This window comes from Capsicum annuum, chromosome 2 (assembly GCF_002878395.1).
Source record: "Capsicum annuum cultivar UCD-10X-F1 chromosome 2, UCD10Xv1.1, whole genome shotgun sequence".
Taxonomy (NCBI): Eukaryota; Viridiplantae; Streptophyta; class Magnoliopsida; order Solanales; family Solanaceae; genus Capsicum; species Capsicum annuum.
Window position 1 is genome coordinate 134,971,187 of NC_061112.1, and position 14,319 is coordinate 134,985,505.

The 14,319-nt window shown below is 34.4% G+C and overlaps 1 protein-coding gene across 1 annotated transcript; it reads left to right on the plus strand.

Annotated features, from left to right (window-relative positions):
• Nucleotides 1–5,161: 5,161 nt before the first annotated feature.
• On the plus strand, nt 5,162–12,355 carry LOC107859625 (protein STRUBBELIG-RECEPTOR FAMILY 8). Its single transcript, XM_016704680.2, has 16 exons — nt 5,162–5,742; nt 6,346–6,478; nt 6,567–6,638; nt 6,729–6,794; nt 6,886–6,957; nt 7,083–7,154; nt 7,760–7,831; nt 7,910–7,975; nt 8,070–8,135; nt 8,221–8,543; nt 8,695–8,951; nt 10,062–10,333; nt 10,416–10,551; nt 11,005–11,147; nt 11,233–11,389; nt 11,962–12,355. Exons 1-16 carry the CDS (start codon nt 5,625–5,627, stop codon nt 12,109–12,111), a joined length of 2,175 nt encoding a protein of 724 aa, XP_016560166.1. The 5' UTR covers nt 5,162–5,624; the 3' UTR covers nt 12,112–12,355.
• Nucleotides 12,356–14,319: the final 1,964 nt, after the last annotated feature.

Consider the following 14,319-nt stretch of genomic DNA (forward strand, 5'->3'; position numbering starts at 1 on the left):
GTATTTAATATTGTGTTTCACGCAGGCATATGAATGTTTCTAGAGAAAATAGCGAAAATGAATTATTTGCTGCAACTTTATTTCGATTGTTGGTAGTGTGTCTATAGAGTCTACCCTTTCCAGTTGGTTAAAATTGAAGTTATAAAATTATTTTGGTACAACATGCATATTAGTAATGTATCCGTTCGCTTTTATTTGTCACTAATTTCTTAGTTATATTTTTATTTTTACTTGTTATTTTTGACATATCAAGAGAAGACAATTTTTTTTTTCTTATTTTATCCTCAATAATAGTTGTTTTTTTTTCTAAATTAATTTAAAATATGATGCAAACATCATTTAATAGAAATAATATGGTAAAATAGTCATATTATTAATTATTTTTTAATGAGTGTGTCAAGTCAAAATGACAAATAAAAGCAAACTCAGCAAATATTAATTATCGTGAAGCTAACAACTAATTATTTCAGTTTCCTTCTATTTAATGTCCGCTTGGTAACGGTCATACTTGGCCAGAGGGTTTTAGGTGAGTCATTCAATTTTCTTATTTACTGACAAACAGTAAAATACTAATAATAATAATAACAACGGCGACGATAATGATAATAATATGGTAATATAAAAAAATCAAGAGTAATCCTAAAAAAATGATTTCATATGACCCGTTATAATTTGATCAATAAGAAAAATGAGAGCACGTTAGTTAGATTCTTTATTGTTGGCTTCTACCTTTTCTTTATTGAGCATAATTTTTTGGTGGATCGGAAAAACTCCAAAAAGATTATAGTACCACAAAGTAAAATTTAAAATTCCCTGCAAAAGTAAGTTTATTTTCCTTTTTCTACTGAGAAGCACAGAAAAATTAACATGAATGAGAATATGTTTTAATCTCGTGAACAAAAAGACATAACACAAGAGTTTATAAATTATTAAAAGATGGAATCTAAAAAGACCCACGAGATGGACATGCATTATTTTTGCTTTATATATGGTCTTAGAATATTGGAATCTAATTTATATTTTTGTGATGCTGCCTCTAATTTCAAGTCAACAAAAAGGTTCCTGTCTCCTTCTACTTAATTATGTAAATGTAAAATTAAAAAGTAGGGTTGTCTTTTATCTATATATGTTTTCTCCATGAAGAAAGCTAAAGTCCATCAACCAACAGTCAAATAGGAAACATTTCATAGTTGTAAGAAAAAAAAAAGATTCCAATCTTCCCTTCTATATATAAAAAAATAATAATCTCAATACTTTTAGGTTAGTCTTTTAGAAAACTCCACTTCTGTATTAAATATTATGTAAGAGATATTGAATTCGAATTATAGGAGTATATATTTTTTATTTTAATGAAATAGGACTTTTTAATACGAATTCAATTAGCAAAATGGAAACTTGACATTAGATGAGAATAATACGTATAAGACATGATCAGCTCAAATCTGAAATTCATGGTTAAAAATGAAATTTATCACTCTGATATCATAACCTTTATATATTGTTGTATAGTATTTTTGTTGTTGAAGTTGAATACAAAAAGTTCGTTAAATTCCATATACTCCTAATATTATCGATATCAACAATAATTCTAGTACTTATTTAATTTAATAGTTCAAAGTACATAAATAAGGCAGTTTCTAATCACACAAGTATTTAATACAAAATAGAGATACATTATATTGTGAATTTGAGAGGAAGATTTCAGATTTAAATTTATGAATTCAATTTTTAAGATTTTTAATTATCTTTAACTTTATTGTATTTTAAAAGTTATGGGTTCGTATTAGTTATTACAACACATAATTTATACGAACTCCGCGATATAAAATTGAATTTGTCCTTGAAAATTCTTTTCCATATCCGGTCGATGTTTATGCGTGATGTATTTTTTGTGTTCAACCATTGAGTAATTACTGTATACTTTACCTCGTTAATTTATTTAATTATAATAAATCTATACAATTTAGTGTGAAAACGCGAATAAGTATAATAACAAATTTCATGAAAAGATTACCAAAGATGCCAGCAAAAATCGTCGGTTCAGAAGTTGCAATCTTGTTTACACTTGAAGAAACATTGATAAAATTCCTACTCCAAGAATCTTCAACAACCATTTTTAATGAATTTTATAATATTTTGCATCAATTTTCTATTAATCACCAAGGCCATGTGAAGGTCAAATTAGTATTAGTACTATATAGTAAAGTAGGCACCTTTTTGTTCTCATGTTTGCTTACTACGTGATTTTATTATATCACAACAATAACAGTAATAAATTCAGTTTATTCCTATCAAGTGAGGTTTGGGAAAGGTAAAATATACGCAGTCCACACCGCTATCTTCAAAGAAGTAGAGAGACTGTTTTCGATAGACCCCTAGTTCAAGATAAAGATTAGTTAACAAGGTCGTAGTAATACATGAAACAGGATGAGTGACATAACCGAAATAAGAAATAAAAAATAATAAAAATAAAAATAAGAGAGACACGAAAATAAGTGCAACACAAAAATAAGAAATAGGAAATAATAATTTAACTCCTGATATTTTAAATTAACTTGACATCTTATATGAGCTTCACTTATTTTTTTTTCATGAGTATTTTTTATAGCAATTTTATTATGTTGCTTTTAATTAGTTATTATGAGTCATTTAAGACACGTCCGTTTCGCTACTTCAATTGTGATATTTGGTTGACTCTCGAAATTATATCAGTGTCAATTATATTGGAATAGAAGAAAAAGTATTTTAAATCATGACAAGTAAATACTTAAATTATTTTTAAAATATAATTGACAATCAATGCATAAAAGTTCGGATAATGAGAGTATTATAAATTGCAATAACTAACAATTTCAAATAGTAAATTACAATGTCAAAAATTATAAATTAACAATTTAAATTATCTAAAAACATATTAAAAATATAATTAATTATTTAAATTTTATTTATATTACATATATTCAATAAAAAATAACATACATTGAATTCGTACCAGCATGAATCCGTCAATATCTAATATAGTAAGAAAAATCAACTTCCTTTCCTTTTTTAAATAAATAGGCTCCATAATTTTTTTTGAAGAAATTGTTCTGAGAAATTATTTTATTCAAGGAAAACCTTGTCTACACAGAAGTGCATTCCCCGCGCTTTGTCATCTTACTAGTTTATTTTTATGATTTTAGATATGGTATTTTAAGGAGATTTACTTATAGATATTCTTTACCTAATAATATGAAGATTAATTATGTTGATGGTGTATTTTTTTTGTTTTATATTATTTAGTTTATGTCGACTTAACATATCTTTTAAAAAAATAAATAATTAAAGATATAAAATAAATTTTATTAATGATGCGTTAAAACTCTAAATTTGACTATTATTCTATTTGTCCATCTTTGCTATCCGGTACACTAAAAATAGTTACCAAATTTTACTTATTGAAATCAAATTATCAGAGAGATAATTTATCATTTTATATCTGTTTTATTCTAATTATTAATATTATTTATTTCGAAACACTTATACGACTTATAATTAATAAATGTAATATATTAAAATTATTCTTTCTTTTATTATTTATTAAGTGTGCCAAGTTAAATATCGATAAGTAAAAATGAGAAAAAAAAAAGAATATTTAATACCAAGGGGTGTAGAAGAAAAAAGCTAACCAAAATTCTTTTGATTTATTAAAATGGACAAATGAAACGAATCGTGTAAAACTCAAAACCTTTTTTTAAAATTATTAGGATGATTTGATGGACCATAATCTGCTATTCCAAGAAATTAAAGGAAGTCAAATGAGGGAAAAAAGAAAAACAAAGGAAGTCAAAGATGTGGAAATTAGAAGGAAAAAGTTAATAATAATGACAAAAAGATACCCCTCCAAATCCACATCCTTACAATTTAGTCCCTTTCGAAGTTTCAATAAAGCCTCCTGAATGAGAAGTCCAGTCCGATTCCACATGCCCATTTATTTATTAGTATTTCAAATCATACGTCGGTTTGTCGTAAGTTGACAACTTTTTCAATCTCAATTTTTAATTAGTGATATAAATTATGTACATTTTATTTTCTTCAAACCAATTTTATGAAAATATACATGGGCAATTAATTAAATGGCACATTCGCAATAAGCCTCTGTGTTGAGGGGGTATTTTCGTCCACTAAAAACATCATCCCTTTAAAGTAATATACGCTTCTCCCTTGCGAAGATGTTGCTTGCCGGTTGACTGCCTACTTCATACCAAACTTTTCACCCCAATTATTTTACTAATATTAATAGGAAATCTTTTCTTCATCATGAGAAATATAAAATAAACTACGTAAAAAAGTACTGACAATAAATTACTCCCTTTCATGTACAAACAAGAGGAAAAATACTAAAAATAGCAAAGTTCAAGGGTGTTTGGGGAGTACAAGTTTTGGGAGAATCCGGTTGGGAGGGGTATATTTGTTTTGATTGTGTTTATTTACTTGGTTTTAGCCAGATTAGATGAGGATATTGGGATTTTTTTTCTTTAGAATTGAATATCTTATTTTTATTCAACTAGAAGTACATGTGATAAGTTTGACAGTAATAAGTTTAAATATGATTAGGTAGTAGCACGACGAAGAGAAACTAAATCAATAAATGAAACTTATATAGTAATTTAAGGGAAGTCCGTTTGGTGTAAAGTGAAATTAGGAGCATAGAGAAAATTCTCATAGCACATTTCTAAGGTCTAATCTAGATGCTAGACAATAAAAAATGAGGCCCAATACTTTAAACTAGAGGAGTGAATGATCATATTTTTTAAATATTACTCTCTCCATTTCAAAATTAATGAGTTGTTCCGGTATTTATTGATATTTTAAAATAAGTGAATCATTGATTTTTTTTTTCAAATTTGTCCTTATAATTTGACAACCATTAATTTTTAAAAAGGTATTAAAAGGTTAATTTTTCTTTTTTTGGATAAAAAAGAAAAGTTATGTTAAATTTATATCTTTAATACTTTTTTCTTAATATGTGTGTTAAAATTCAATAATTCATTTATTGTAAAACAAAGGAAGTAATATCTAATTTCTATAATAAAATTTATCTACTGCTTAAATTATATTATAGTATATAATAAATAGATACTTAAGATCTTTAATTATAACTATTTTTTTAATTGGAGGTATGAATCCTTCGTATTACTTAAATCTCATATATTTATTTAACCTGTTGCAAATTTACGTGCATTTGGCTAATTGAGAGGTTTTGATTATAGTTTTGTTATAAATATCTCTTGTTTTTGTTAGTAATATGAGTTGGAGTTAGAGATCAGTAGCTTAAGTAGACGGAGTTCTGTAATTAAACAGTTTATTAGTAATCTTTTTTCTGAATATCGCCGACACATATAGATACACACTGGCAGTGGAGTCCTATAGGAGTATAAATTTCCCTCTCCTTCTCTCTCTCTTCATTACTAGGAAAGCTTGGAAAGAGAGAGCCCTCTTAACGATGGTGACACCTACCACTACTACTACCGATGTTACCTTGTCATTCTCCTCCCTCTTTTTCTCCATGCTTCTTGTTGTTCTTTCTGCACACCCCCTTTAATTCCTTAACTCACATTAAAGTATAAAAAAACATTGCAGAAATGTATAGGAATAGATGTAAGAAAGACACCCTTTTCCCCTTTTTGCCAGTGCTGGTGATCTTGGCTGTGTTTTTTGAGTCATCGTTTGTTGTTGAAGGGAACACTGATCCCAAGGATGGTGAGTTTCTTCACTGATTTACAGTCTTGGATCTTGATTAGTGATTTTGAGCTGAGTGTTTGTTATTTTAAGGTTTGAGTGTTTGCCTTTTTTTGTTGGAATGTGTTAAAGGTGGAAGCTTTTTTTGTTTGTGTGATTGTTGCTGTTGTGATGTAAGAACGCTATTCTCCTGATTGTTTGAAGTTTGAATGGATGATTTGGTTAGTGTGGTAATGTAATTTGCTTGCCCTTCTTCTGGGGTTCTTTGCTTTTCCCTTTTTGTTGGGTTTCTGAGTCAATGCAAGTCAAAGATTGAGGCTTTAGTACAAATAAATAAATAATATAACGCAATGTAGTTTGATTTGGAGATTTTCTGAGATTAGGATCTGAGGACGCATGCAATTGGATTAGAATGATTAAACTGTTTGATGTGAATGCAGGATTTGATGATTTCATAATATGCTTTCTTGAACTGTCTGAGTGCGTTTCTTCTTTTTTATTAGTTTAAGAGCCAGTGGCTAGCTAAAGATTGAGACTTTACTACATAAATATTGAATCTTGTTTTTCTTGTTGGAGTGATGTTCTGTTCTGGCTGTGTCATTGCCTGACTTTTGTAATCTGCAGTGCAAGCTCTGCAGGTCTTGTATGCTTCATTGAATAGTCCTTCGCAACTCAGTAATTGGAAATCAAATGGCGGTGATCCCTGTGGCGAGTCTTGGAAAGGAGTCATTTGTCTGGGAGCTTCTGTTGTCTCAATGTAAGTTTGTCTACCATTCACCTTGTGCACGTCATTATACATTTTAATTATGATTTGATTGCATAACATTTGCTTCTTGCTGAAACAGTAAAATTAATGATATGGGGCTCAATGGAACGTTGGGATACATGCTCGATGCGCTTACCTCGTTAAAGAACTTGTAAGAGCGTTTTCTTCTAGCGGTGAAGGGTAATTTAGAAGACCCCTACTATCACAATAAAATTAAACGTCTGCACTTTGTTGTCTTCAGGGATATGAGCGGCAACAACATTCATGATTCTTTTCCGTATCAGCTTCCACCCAATCTCACCAGCCTGTAATGTTGATTCCTTATGAAGCGTTTGGTTTGTCTGAGAACTTTTTCGTTCATGATTGACTCACTGGAAATATAATCATTCTCAATGCAGGAATCTTGCAAACAACAATATAAGTGGAACCGTTCCTTATTCCGTTGCTGGCATGGTTAGGCTTAGCTATCTGTGAGTGGCCACTCACTAGGCACCTTCCAAACAAAAATAGCATTTGTTTGGTCTTCTCTTTATTCGTTTGTTATTCATTTCAGGCAACTATTTCAAATTAGCTAACCCAACTATTCATTTTTTAGGAATCTTAGCCATAATTCACTCTCTCAAACAATTGGAGATGTGTTCACCAACCACTCCAATCTGGTAGCCTTGTAAGTGTTCTATGTAATCTTTACTTAATTGATCCTTGCTGCTAGATTTTTTTTTTCTTCTTCTTTCTCTTTCCCTTTTCTGAATACTTTTTTAGAGTTAATTGATTGCCACAATTGTTTCTTTTCCTACACTAGTTCAACTCCAGTTACTTGGTCGTATTCATGACGACATGGTGTCTCCAACCTGCAGTAGCTGGCCCTTCATTTGTTTTGATGTGCCTGCAATGGACAGACATTAGTGCTTCCGAATATATTCTCAAAACAAATAGGATCTAATCATATGCAAATGTCTCTTTAGAATCACTATAATTTAATGAACGCTGAAGTCCGGAGGCTTGTAAAGCCCAACATTTTATTTTCCTCCATAGCTTTTTTATGTGGAAAATCATTTTGATTGTATTAGGAAAGGCGCCCTTTTGAAGCTTTCAGTTGCATTTTATTTTCTCTTATTGGTTCTTTCAGTATTTCATATAAGGAAACAGTAGCACTTACAGTAGAGCTCGGTACCCCTGTTAAGAAGAGCTTTCTGGCTATATTGATTCGTCATGGCTTCAGGACATCTGTTTCACTAGTTATAATTTCTCACTGATTTGCTGCTATTTCAGGGATCTGTCTTCGAATAATTTTTCTGGAGATCTCCCTCCTTCATTCAGTACGTTGACAAATCTTTCCGTACTGTAAGTACGATAACTTTCTACTAATAGGATTTGCTGTTGCGTTATTTGACTTACCCATGACATTGATATTTCTTGCAGTCGTCTGCAAAACAATCAGCTAAGTGGCACTCTCAATATCCTGGTTGGTCTACCTTTGACTAATTTGTAAGTTACAATCCCTTTTTCTTGATTGATGTACTTAACTAGTTTGATTCAATGCCAGTAGAGTTTGTTATGCTCAAAACAAACCTTTTTGCAGAAATGTTGCCAAGAATCGTTTTAATGGATGGATCCCGAATGAGCTCCTATCTATCCCTAACTTCATGTAAGTAACTTCACATCCTATATATTTTTACATGGTTTAAAATGTTACAATTTCAAGGGATCTGGCATAACATTTAACATGACAGGTATGATGGGAATTCTTTTGCAAATGGTCCAGCTCCTCCCCCACCACCATACACTGCACCTCCTCCTGGAAGATCTCGCAACAACCGTACCCACTCTCCTCCTAATTCACGTACAAGACCAGGTTCTGATGGCCAGCCATCTCCAGAAAATGGCAATGAAAAGAAAAGATTGACAACTGGAGCTATCATTGGCATAGCTCTTGGATCTTCTTTTGTAATTCTTTTTGCTCTGGCAGCACTTGTATTTTGCATCCGAAGGGGCAAGGACAAGGAAATTGCTGCAAGACCCTCTACAGGAAGTCTTCCAGTTGGCACAGATAAAGGTGTGTTCTCTCAATTTTATTCCTTCCTGGCTCAATATTGTCAGTGGTGCTAATACCCTCAGATAACTGAAAGTTGTGTTGTGATGTGCCATCTTCATTTAGAAATTGGAACAAACTTGGTTCATTTCTCATGTATTCTGCTTAATCTTAGTGAATTTGGAGGTACAAGAGCAAAGAGCAAAGCCTGTGGTTGCTGTAGCTGACTTGAAGCCCCCACCTACAGAAAAGGTGACAGTTGAAATGATACAAGGGAAGAATGGATCTGTAAGGAGAGTGAAGTCTCCAATAACTGCATCGTCTTATACTGTCGCTGCATTGCAAACAGCAACAAACAGCTTCAGTCAAGAAAATCTCATTGGTGAAGGATCTCTTGGGCGAGTTTATAGGGCAGAGTTTCCTAATGGGAAGGTAAATTTCAGATGTTTAACGCTGTCACTTCTTACCTTTCCAACTTGTGATGTGCATGCAAAACTAGTAAAGCTGAACCATATTGATTGAATACATTATGTCACTCAAGGACTATCTTTCATTTTGATGCTTCGGGGAGTCACATTCTTGTGAGTTGTGTAATGGATGAGGACATCAAAAGGGTTAAAGTGTGATGTTGTCCACTCCACCTATCACCTTAAGGTTTTTGGGTGTTGCTAAGATGCTTTAACATGGTATGAGGCTGTTAGACGTGTGGGATGACTGGTGTGTTACCTAATGTCCCACCTCGGGTAAATGAGGCATCCAAAGTAGTATATAAAGATCTTGGCCTTCTATATCCATTGCTTTAAGGTTGTGGTGGAACCCTTTGATTCTTTCACAATATTATTTCGGCAATCTCTACAAGGGTAAATACTTAGATCTATGTATTACTAAAGCTGAGTATAAGTTAGCAGACTTCTTGACAATGCTCGCATGAGAGTTAAAGTATTGGATGTTCTTGCTAGACAAAAAATGTTTCGAGTGATTCTTTTGACTGAGATCAAGTCCTTGATACTCTTTGATTCAACTTGCTCTTTCAAATCTTTCTCAAAGTTGATTGACCATAATAGGCTCACATTCTGATCCAACACGTGGCCATTTTTGTTCACTCCTCTGGGTGGTCTGGTCACACCTTTGCTTTTATCTGTCTTGTGATGTTTGATTGGTCTAATGTTATGGTCACTCACTCCTCTCCTCAGCCTGAATTAAGTTTGATATTATAACCTTGTCCTTTGGGTACATGGTGCAGTCCTTAGCCAAAATATTCTTAGCAGTTTCAGAGGCTAAATCTTCTACTTTTTGGTTTATATTGGATGTATTTCTGGCTATTTCTTTTTGAATGAAACAAATTTGATGACTGTTTCTCTGCTCCGAACTTGATGCCAACTGTTAAAATAAATGATTTAAGAATTTCCATGTCAGCAACATTTCTGCTGAGGAAAATTTAGTTTCTCAATTCATTTAGTTCTTCCTTATCCCAAAAAATAAAAAATTCATGTAGTTCTTCCTTATCAATTGGTCGTATGAACTAACATCTGTCTATACCAGATAATGGTCATCAAAAAGATCGACAGTGCAGCACTATCACTGCAGGAGGAAGACAACTTTCTTGAAGCTGTCTCAAATATGTCAAGGTTGAGGCACCCAAACATTGTTCAATTGATAGGATATTGCGCTGAGCATGGGCAACGACTTCTGGTTTATGACCATGTCACAAATGGTAGCTTGCATGATATGCTGCACTTTGCTGATGAGAGGAGTGAATTGCTTACGTGGAATGCCCGGGTTAGAGTAGCTCTTGGCACTGCTCGAGCTTTAGAGTATGTTATAACTGTATATTATTTTACGGGTGTTGCCCTTTGCTTGTTGGGTTTTCTTAAAACTTGAACCTCATCTTTTCAGGTACTTGCATGAAGTCTGTCTACCTTCTGTTGTACATAGAAACTTCAAATCCGCAAATATTTTACTGGATGAAGAGCTCAATCCCCATTTATCAGATTGTGGGTTAGCAGCTTTGACTCCAAACACAGAACGCCAGGTGAGTTCGTAACGGAGATTTAATCTGCATCATTGTTGTTGTTTTAGCAGGGGTCGTAGTAATATTGGGTGGTACAGGATGCATATACTGTTTTATAGATGATGCCAATCAATTTACCTATTGGAATACTATAGTAGAAGCAATATTAACAAGCAACTGTTTCTAGGTACAGCTTTGCAGACTTAGTCATGAAATTGGAGATTCTGATTGTGGCAGCTTAATTTTGTTTTTTTTGTTCTTCTGAATCAATCATATTAGGTGCTTAGACACTTTGATTACCACAGTGCACAACTTTAAGGAAGACCCCCTTTCTCCTTCCCAAAAATCCATTTAGTTCTGTGATTGTGTTGGTGAAAAGAGAACAGAGTTACGTTGAAGGAAGCAAGTGAGGGAAGACTAACTGATTCTGATGTGACATTGCCTAAAATTGCCATTACCTCTTAATGTTGACAGGTGTCATCCACACAGATGGTTGGTTCATTTGGTTATAGCGCTCCTGAATTTGCTTTATCTGGAATATACACTGTAAAAAGTGATGTATATAGTTTTGGTGTGGTAATGTTGGAGTTGCTGACGGGAAGGAAGCCACTTGATAGGTAAACTTGATCTTGTATGCATTGCTAGTCAATTTTCTCTGTTGTGTGTTATTAATGACTTGATTCTTATTACTAAATCATTTAGTTCAAGGGTGAGATCGGAACAATCTCTTGTGAGATGGGCTACGCCTCAACTACATGATATAGATGCCTTGTCAAAAATGGTTGATCCTGCACTAAATGGCATGTATCCTGCAAAATCCTTGTCCCGTTTTGCTGATATTATTGCGCTGTGTGTTCAGGTGAGCTTTTATTTGCATGACCTTTCATTTGGAGCATAAGATTTGTTTCTGTATGAAGCTTAAAAGATGAATCCACTTACAAAAACTTTGATGGAAGTAAAAATCAATGCTCCCTCCGTCCCAATTTTTATGAGTTAGTTTGACTTGGCACGGAGGTTAAGAAAGAAAGAAAAACTTTTGAAACTTATGGTCTAAAATAAGTAATACATGTTTGGTATGGCTATAAGTCACTAATGATAAAATAGGCATTTTAAAGTTTAAGTTGTTATTAAATATAGAAATGTGTCATTCTTTTGGGACCTACTAAAAGGAAAGTCAACAACAACGACGACGACAACATGCCCAGTATTTTCCCACAAAGTGGAGTCTGGGAGGGTAAAGTGGACACAGTCCGTACCACTACCTTAAAGAGCACCCAACTCCTGAAGAAAGATACTTACGGACTCAACCAAATTATAATGAATACTTGCTCATTCACATACCTGAAGTGAATTACTTTACATGCTATAATTTGAATGTGTTTTCTCCTCGGTAACAACTTTTTGACATCTGCTCGACTATCTCTTGTACAGCCTGAACCTGAGTTTCGACCCCCAATGTCAGAAGTTGTGCAAGCACTAGTCCGGTTAATGCAAAGGGCGAGTGTGGTCAAAAGGCGATCCAGTGATGAATCAGCTTTCACATACAAGACTCCGGAGCATGAGACGGCTGACATGCCATAAAGAAAAATACATGGGAGGAGCCTTTGCAATTTTGTAAGTAACTTCTGCAAAGGTCAAGGGTTTGCAGATAAAACTCAAGGTGTCAATACCAGACACATTAAAAATGTAATTATTTTTGCATCCCAATTTGAGGTACATAATTCACTGACAATTTCCTCCAGAGTACATTTACAACCATCTTGGGATAATGGATATATATCATGATCATTACTGTCAATAATAACATTGCAGCCCATTATCATTCTATGTTTGTTTATATTACAATTTTTCCAAACACAACTTTTGTCTAGCCTGCCGGCTACACAAACACAAGTGGTTGATCTTTGTTTTCTTATTAGAAATTGCTTCATTTTTTCCAAATTTATGACAAAGGGCTCATACATATTGCTTTCAATTGGATTTCTTTAGGTTTTCCATTCATTAAATTGATCTACATATCGAAGGATTCTACATCTGCAATTGCCTTTTCTTATCTCTCTTTTGATTAAAAGTAAAAGACGTGCCAAGAATTGAACTGTAGGTGCCACTGACGTTAAATCTTTGTTGTGCAATAGGAAGGCGCGCAAGTGTGTGGTAATCTTTGAATAATTACGTTGGTGAGAGGTAATAAGTACAACAACATACCCAATGTATTCCCACATAGTGGGGTCTGGGGAGAGTAGAGTACACAAACCATACTACTAACTCAGGTGAAGTAGAGAGATTGTTTCAGATAGGCCCCCGGCTTAGGATTGATAACAGTAGACCAAACATAAAAGATAAGTGCATATAAACTAGTACGGTAAGCAAAATAAACTAACAGTAGAACAAACATCAATGATAAGTGTATATAAACTAGTACGGTATGCAAAATAGCTACACGATAATACTACAGCCACAACACTACAAACAAGAAACTCCCGACACAAAAGAACACTCCCCTACTATTACCGACGCACTCCCACCCTCTAACCCTCTATCCTAATCCGCGTCCTCCACACCTTCCTATCAAGGGTCATGTTCTCCGTAAGCTGTAATTGTTCCATATCATGTCTGATTACCTCCCTCCAATATTTCTTCAGTTTACCTCTCCCCCGCCTAAAACCATCCATAGCCAGTGTCTCGCACCTCCGCACTGGAGCATCAAAGCCCATCTTCATCACGTGCCCGAACCAACGTAACCTCACTTCTCGCATCTTGTCCTCCACCGAGATAACTTTCACCTTCTCCGAATAATCTCATTCCTCACCCTATCTTTCCTGGTATGTCCACACATCCATCGCAACATTCGCATCTCCGCCACCTTCAACTTTTGGGTGTGGGAGTTCTTAACTGGCCAACACTCCGCTCCATACAACATAGCCAACCAAACTACCATTCTATAGAACTTACCTTGAAGCTTCGGGGGCACCTTCTTATCACATAGAACTCCCGAAGCGAGCCTCCATTTCAACCACCCTGCCCCAATACGATGCATAACATCCTTGTCAATCTCACCATTGCCCTGAATCATAGACCCCAGATACTTGAAACTCTCTCTCTTCTGAATGGCCTGAGAGTCCAATCTCACAACCACTCCAGCCTCCTGCGACGCATCACTGAACTTACACTCCAAGTACTTTGTCTTGGTTCTACTTAATCGAAATTCTTTAGACTCAAGCGTCTGTCTCCAAATCTCCAACTTATCATTAACTCCACTCCGAGTCTCGTCAATCAGTACCACATCATCTGAAAATAACATTCACTAAGGCACCTCCCCTTGAACATGTCGCGTCAAAACATCCATCACCAAGGCAAATAAAAATGGGCTAAGAGTCGATCCCTAGTGCAACCCTATCAAACCTAGAAAGTGCTCCGAATCTCCACCTACCGCCCTCACACGAGTCTTCGCACCATCATACATGTCCTGAATCAATCTAGTGTACGCCACGGGCACCCCTCTAGCCTCCAAGCACCCCCACAAAATCTCCCTGGGAACTCTGTCATATGTCTTCTCAAGATCAATAACCACCATGTGCAAGTCCTTCTTCCTCTCCCGAAACTGCTCTACTAATCTCCTCACAAGGTAAATGGCCTCAGTGGTCGAGCGACCTAGCATGAAACCGAACTGATTCTTAGAGATCGTCACGATCCTTCTTATCCTCAACTCTATCACCCTTTCCCAAACTTTTATAGTATGACTCAAACAACAACAACAAACCCAGTGTATTCCCACTTAGTGGGGTCTGG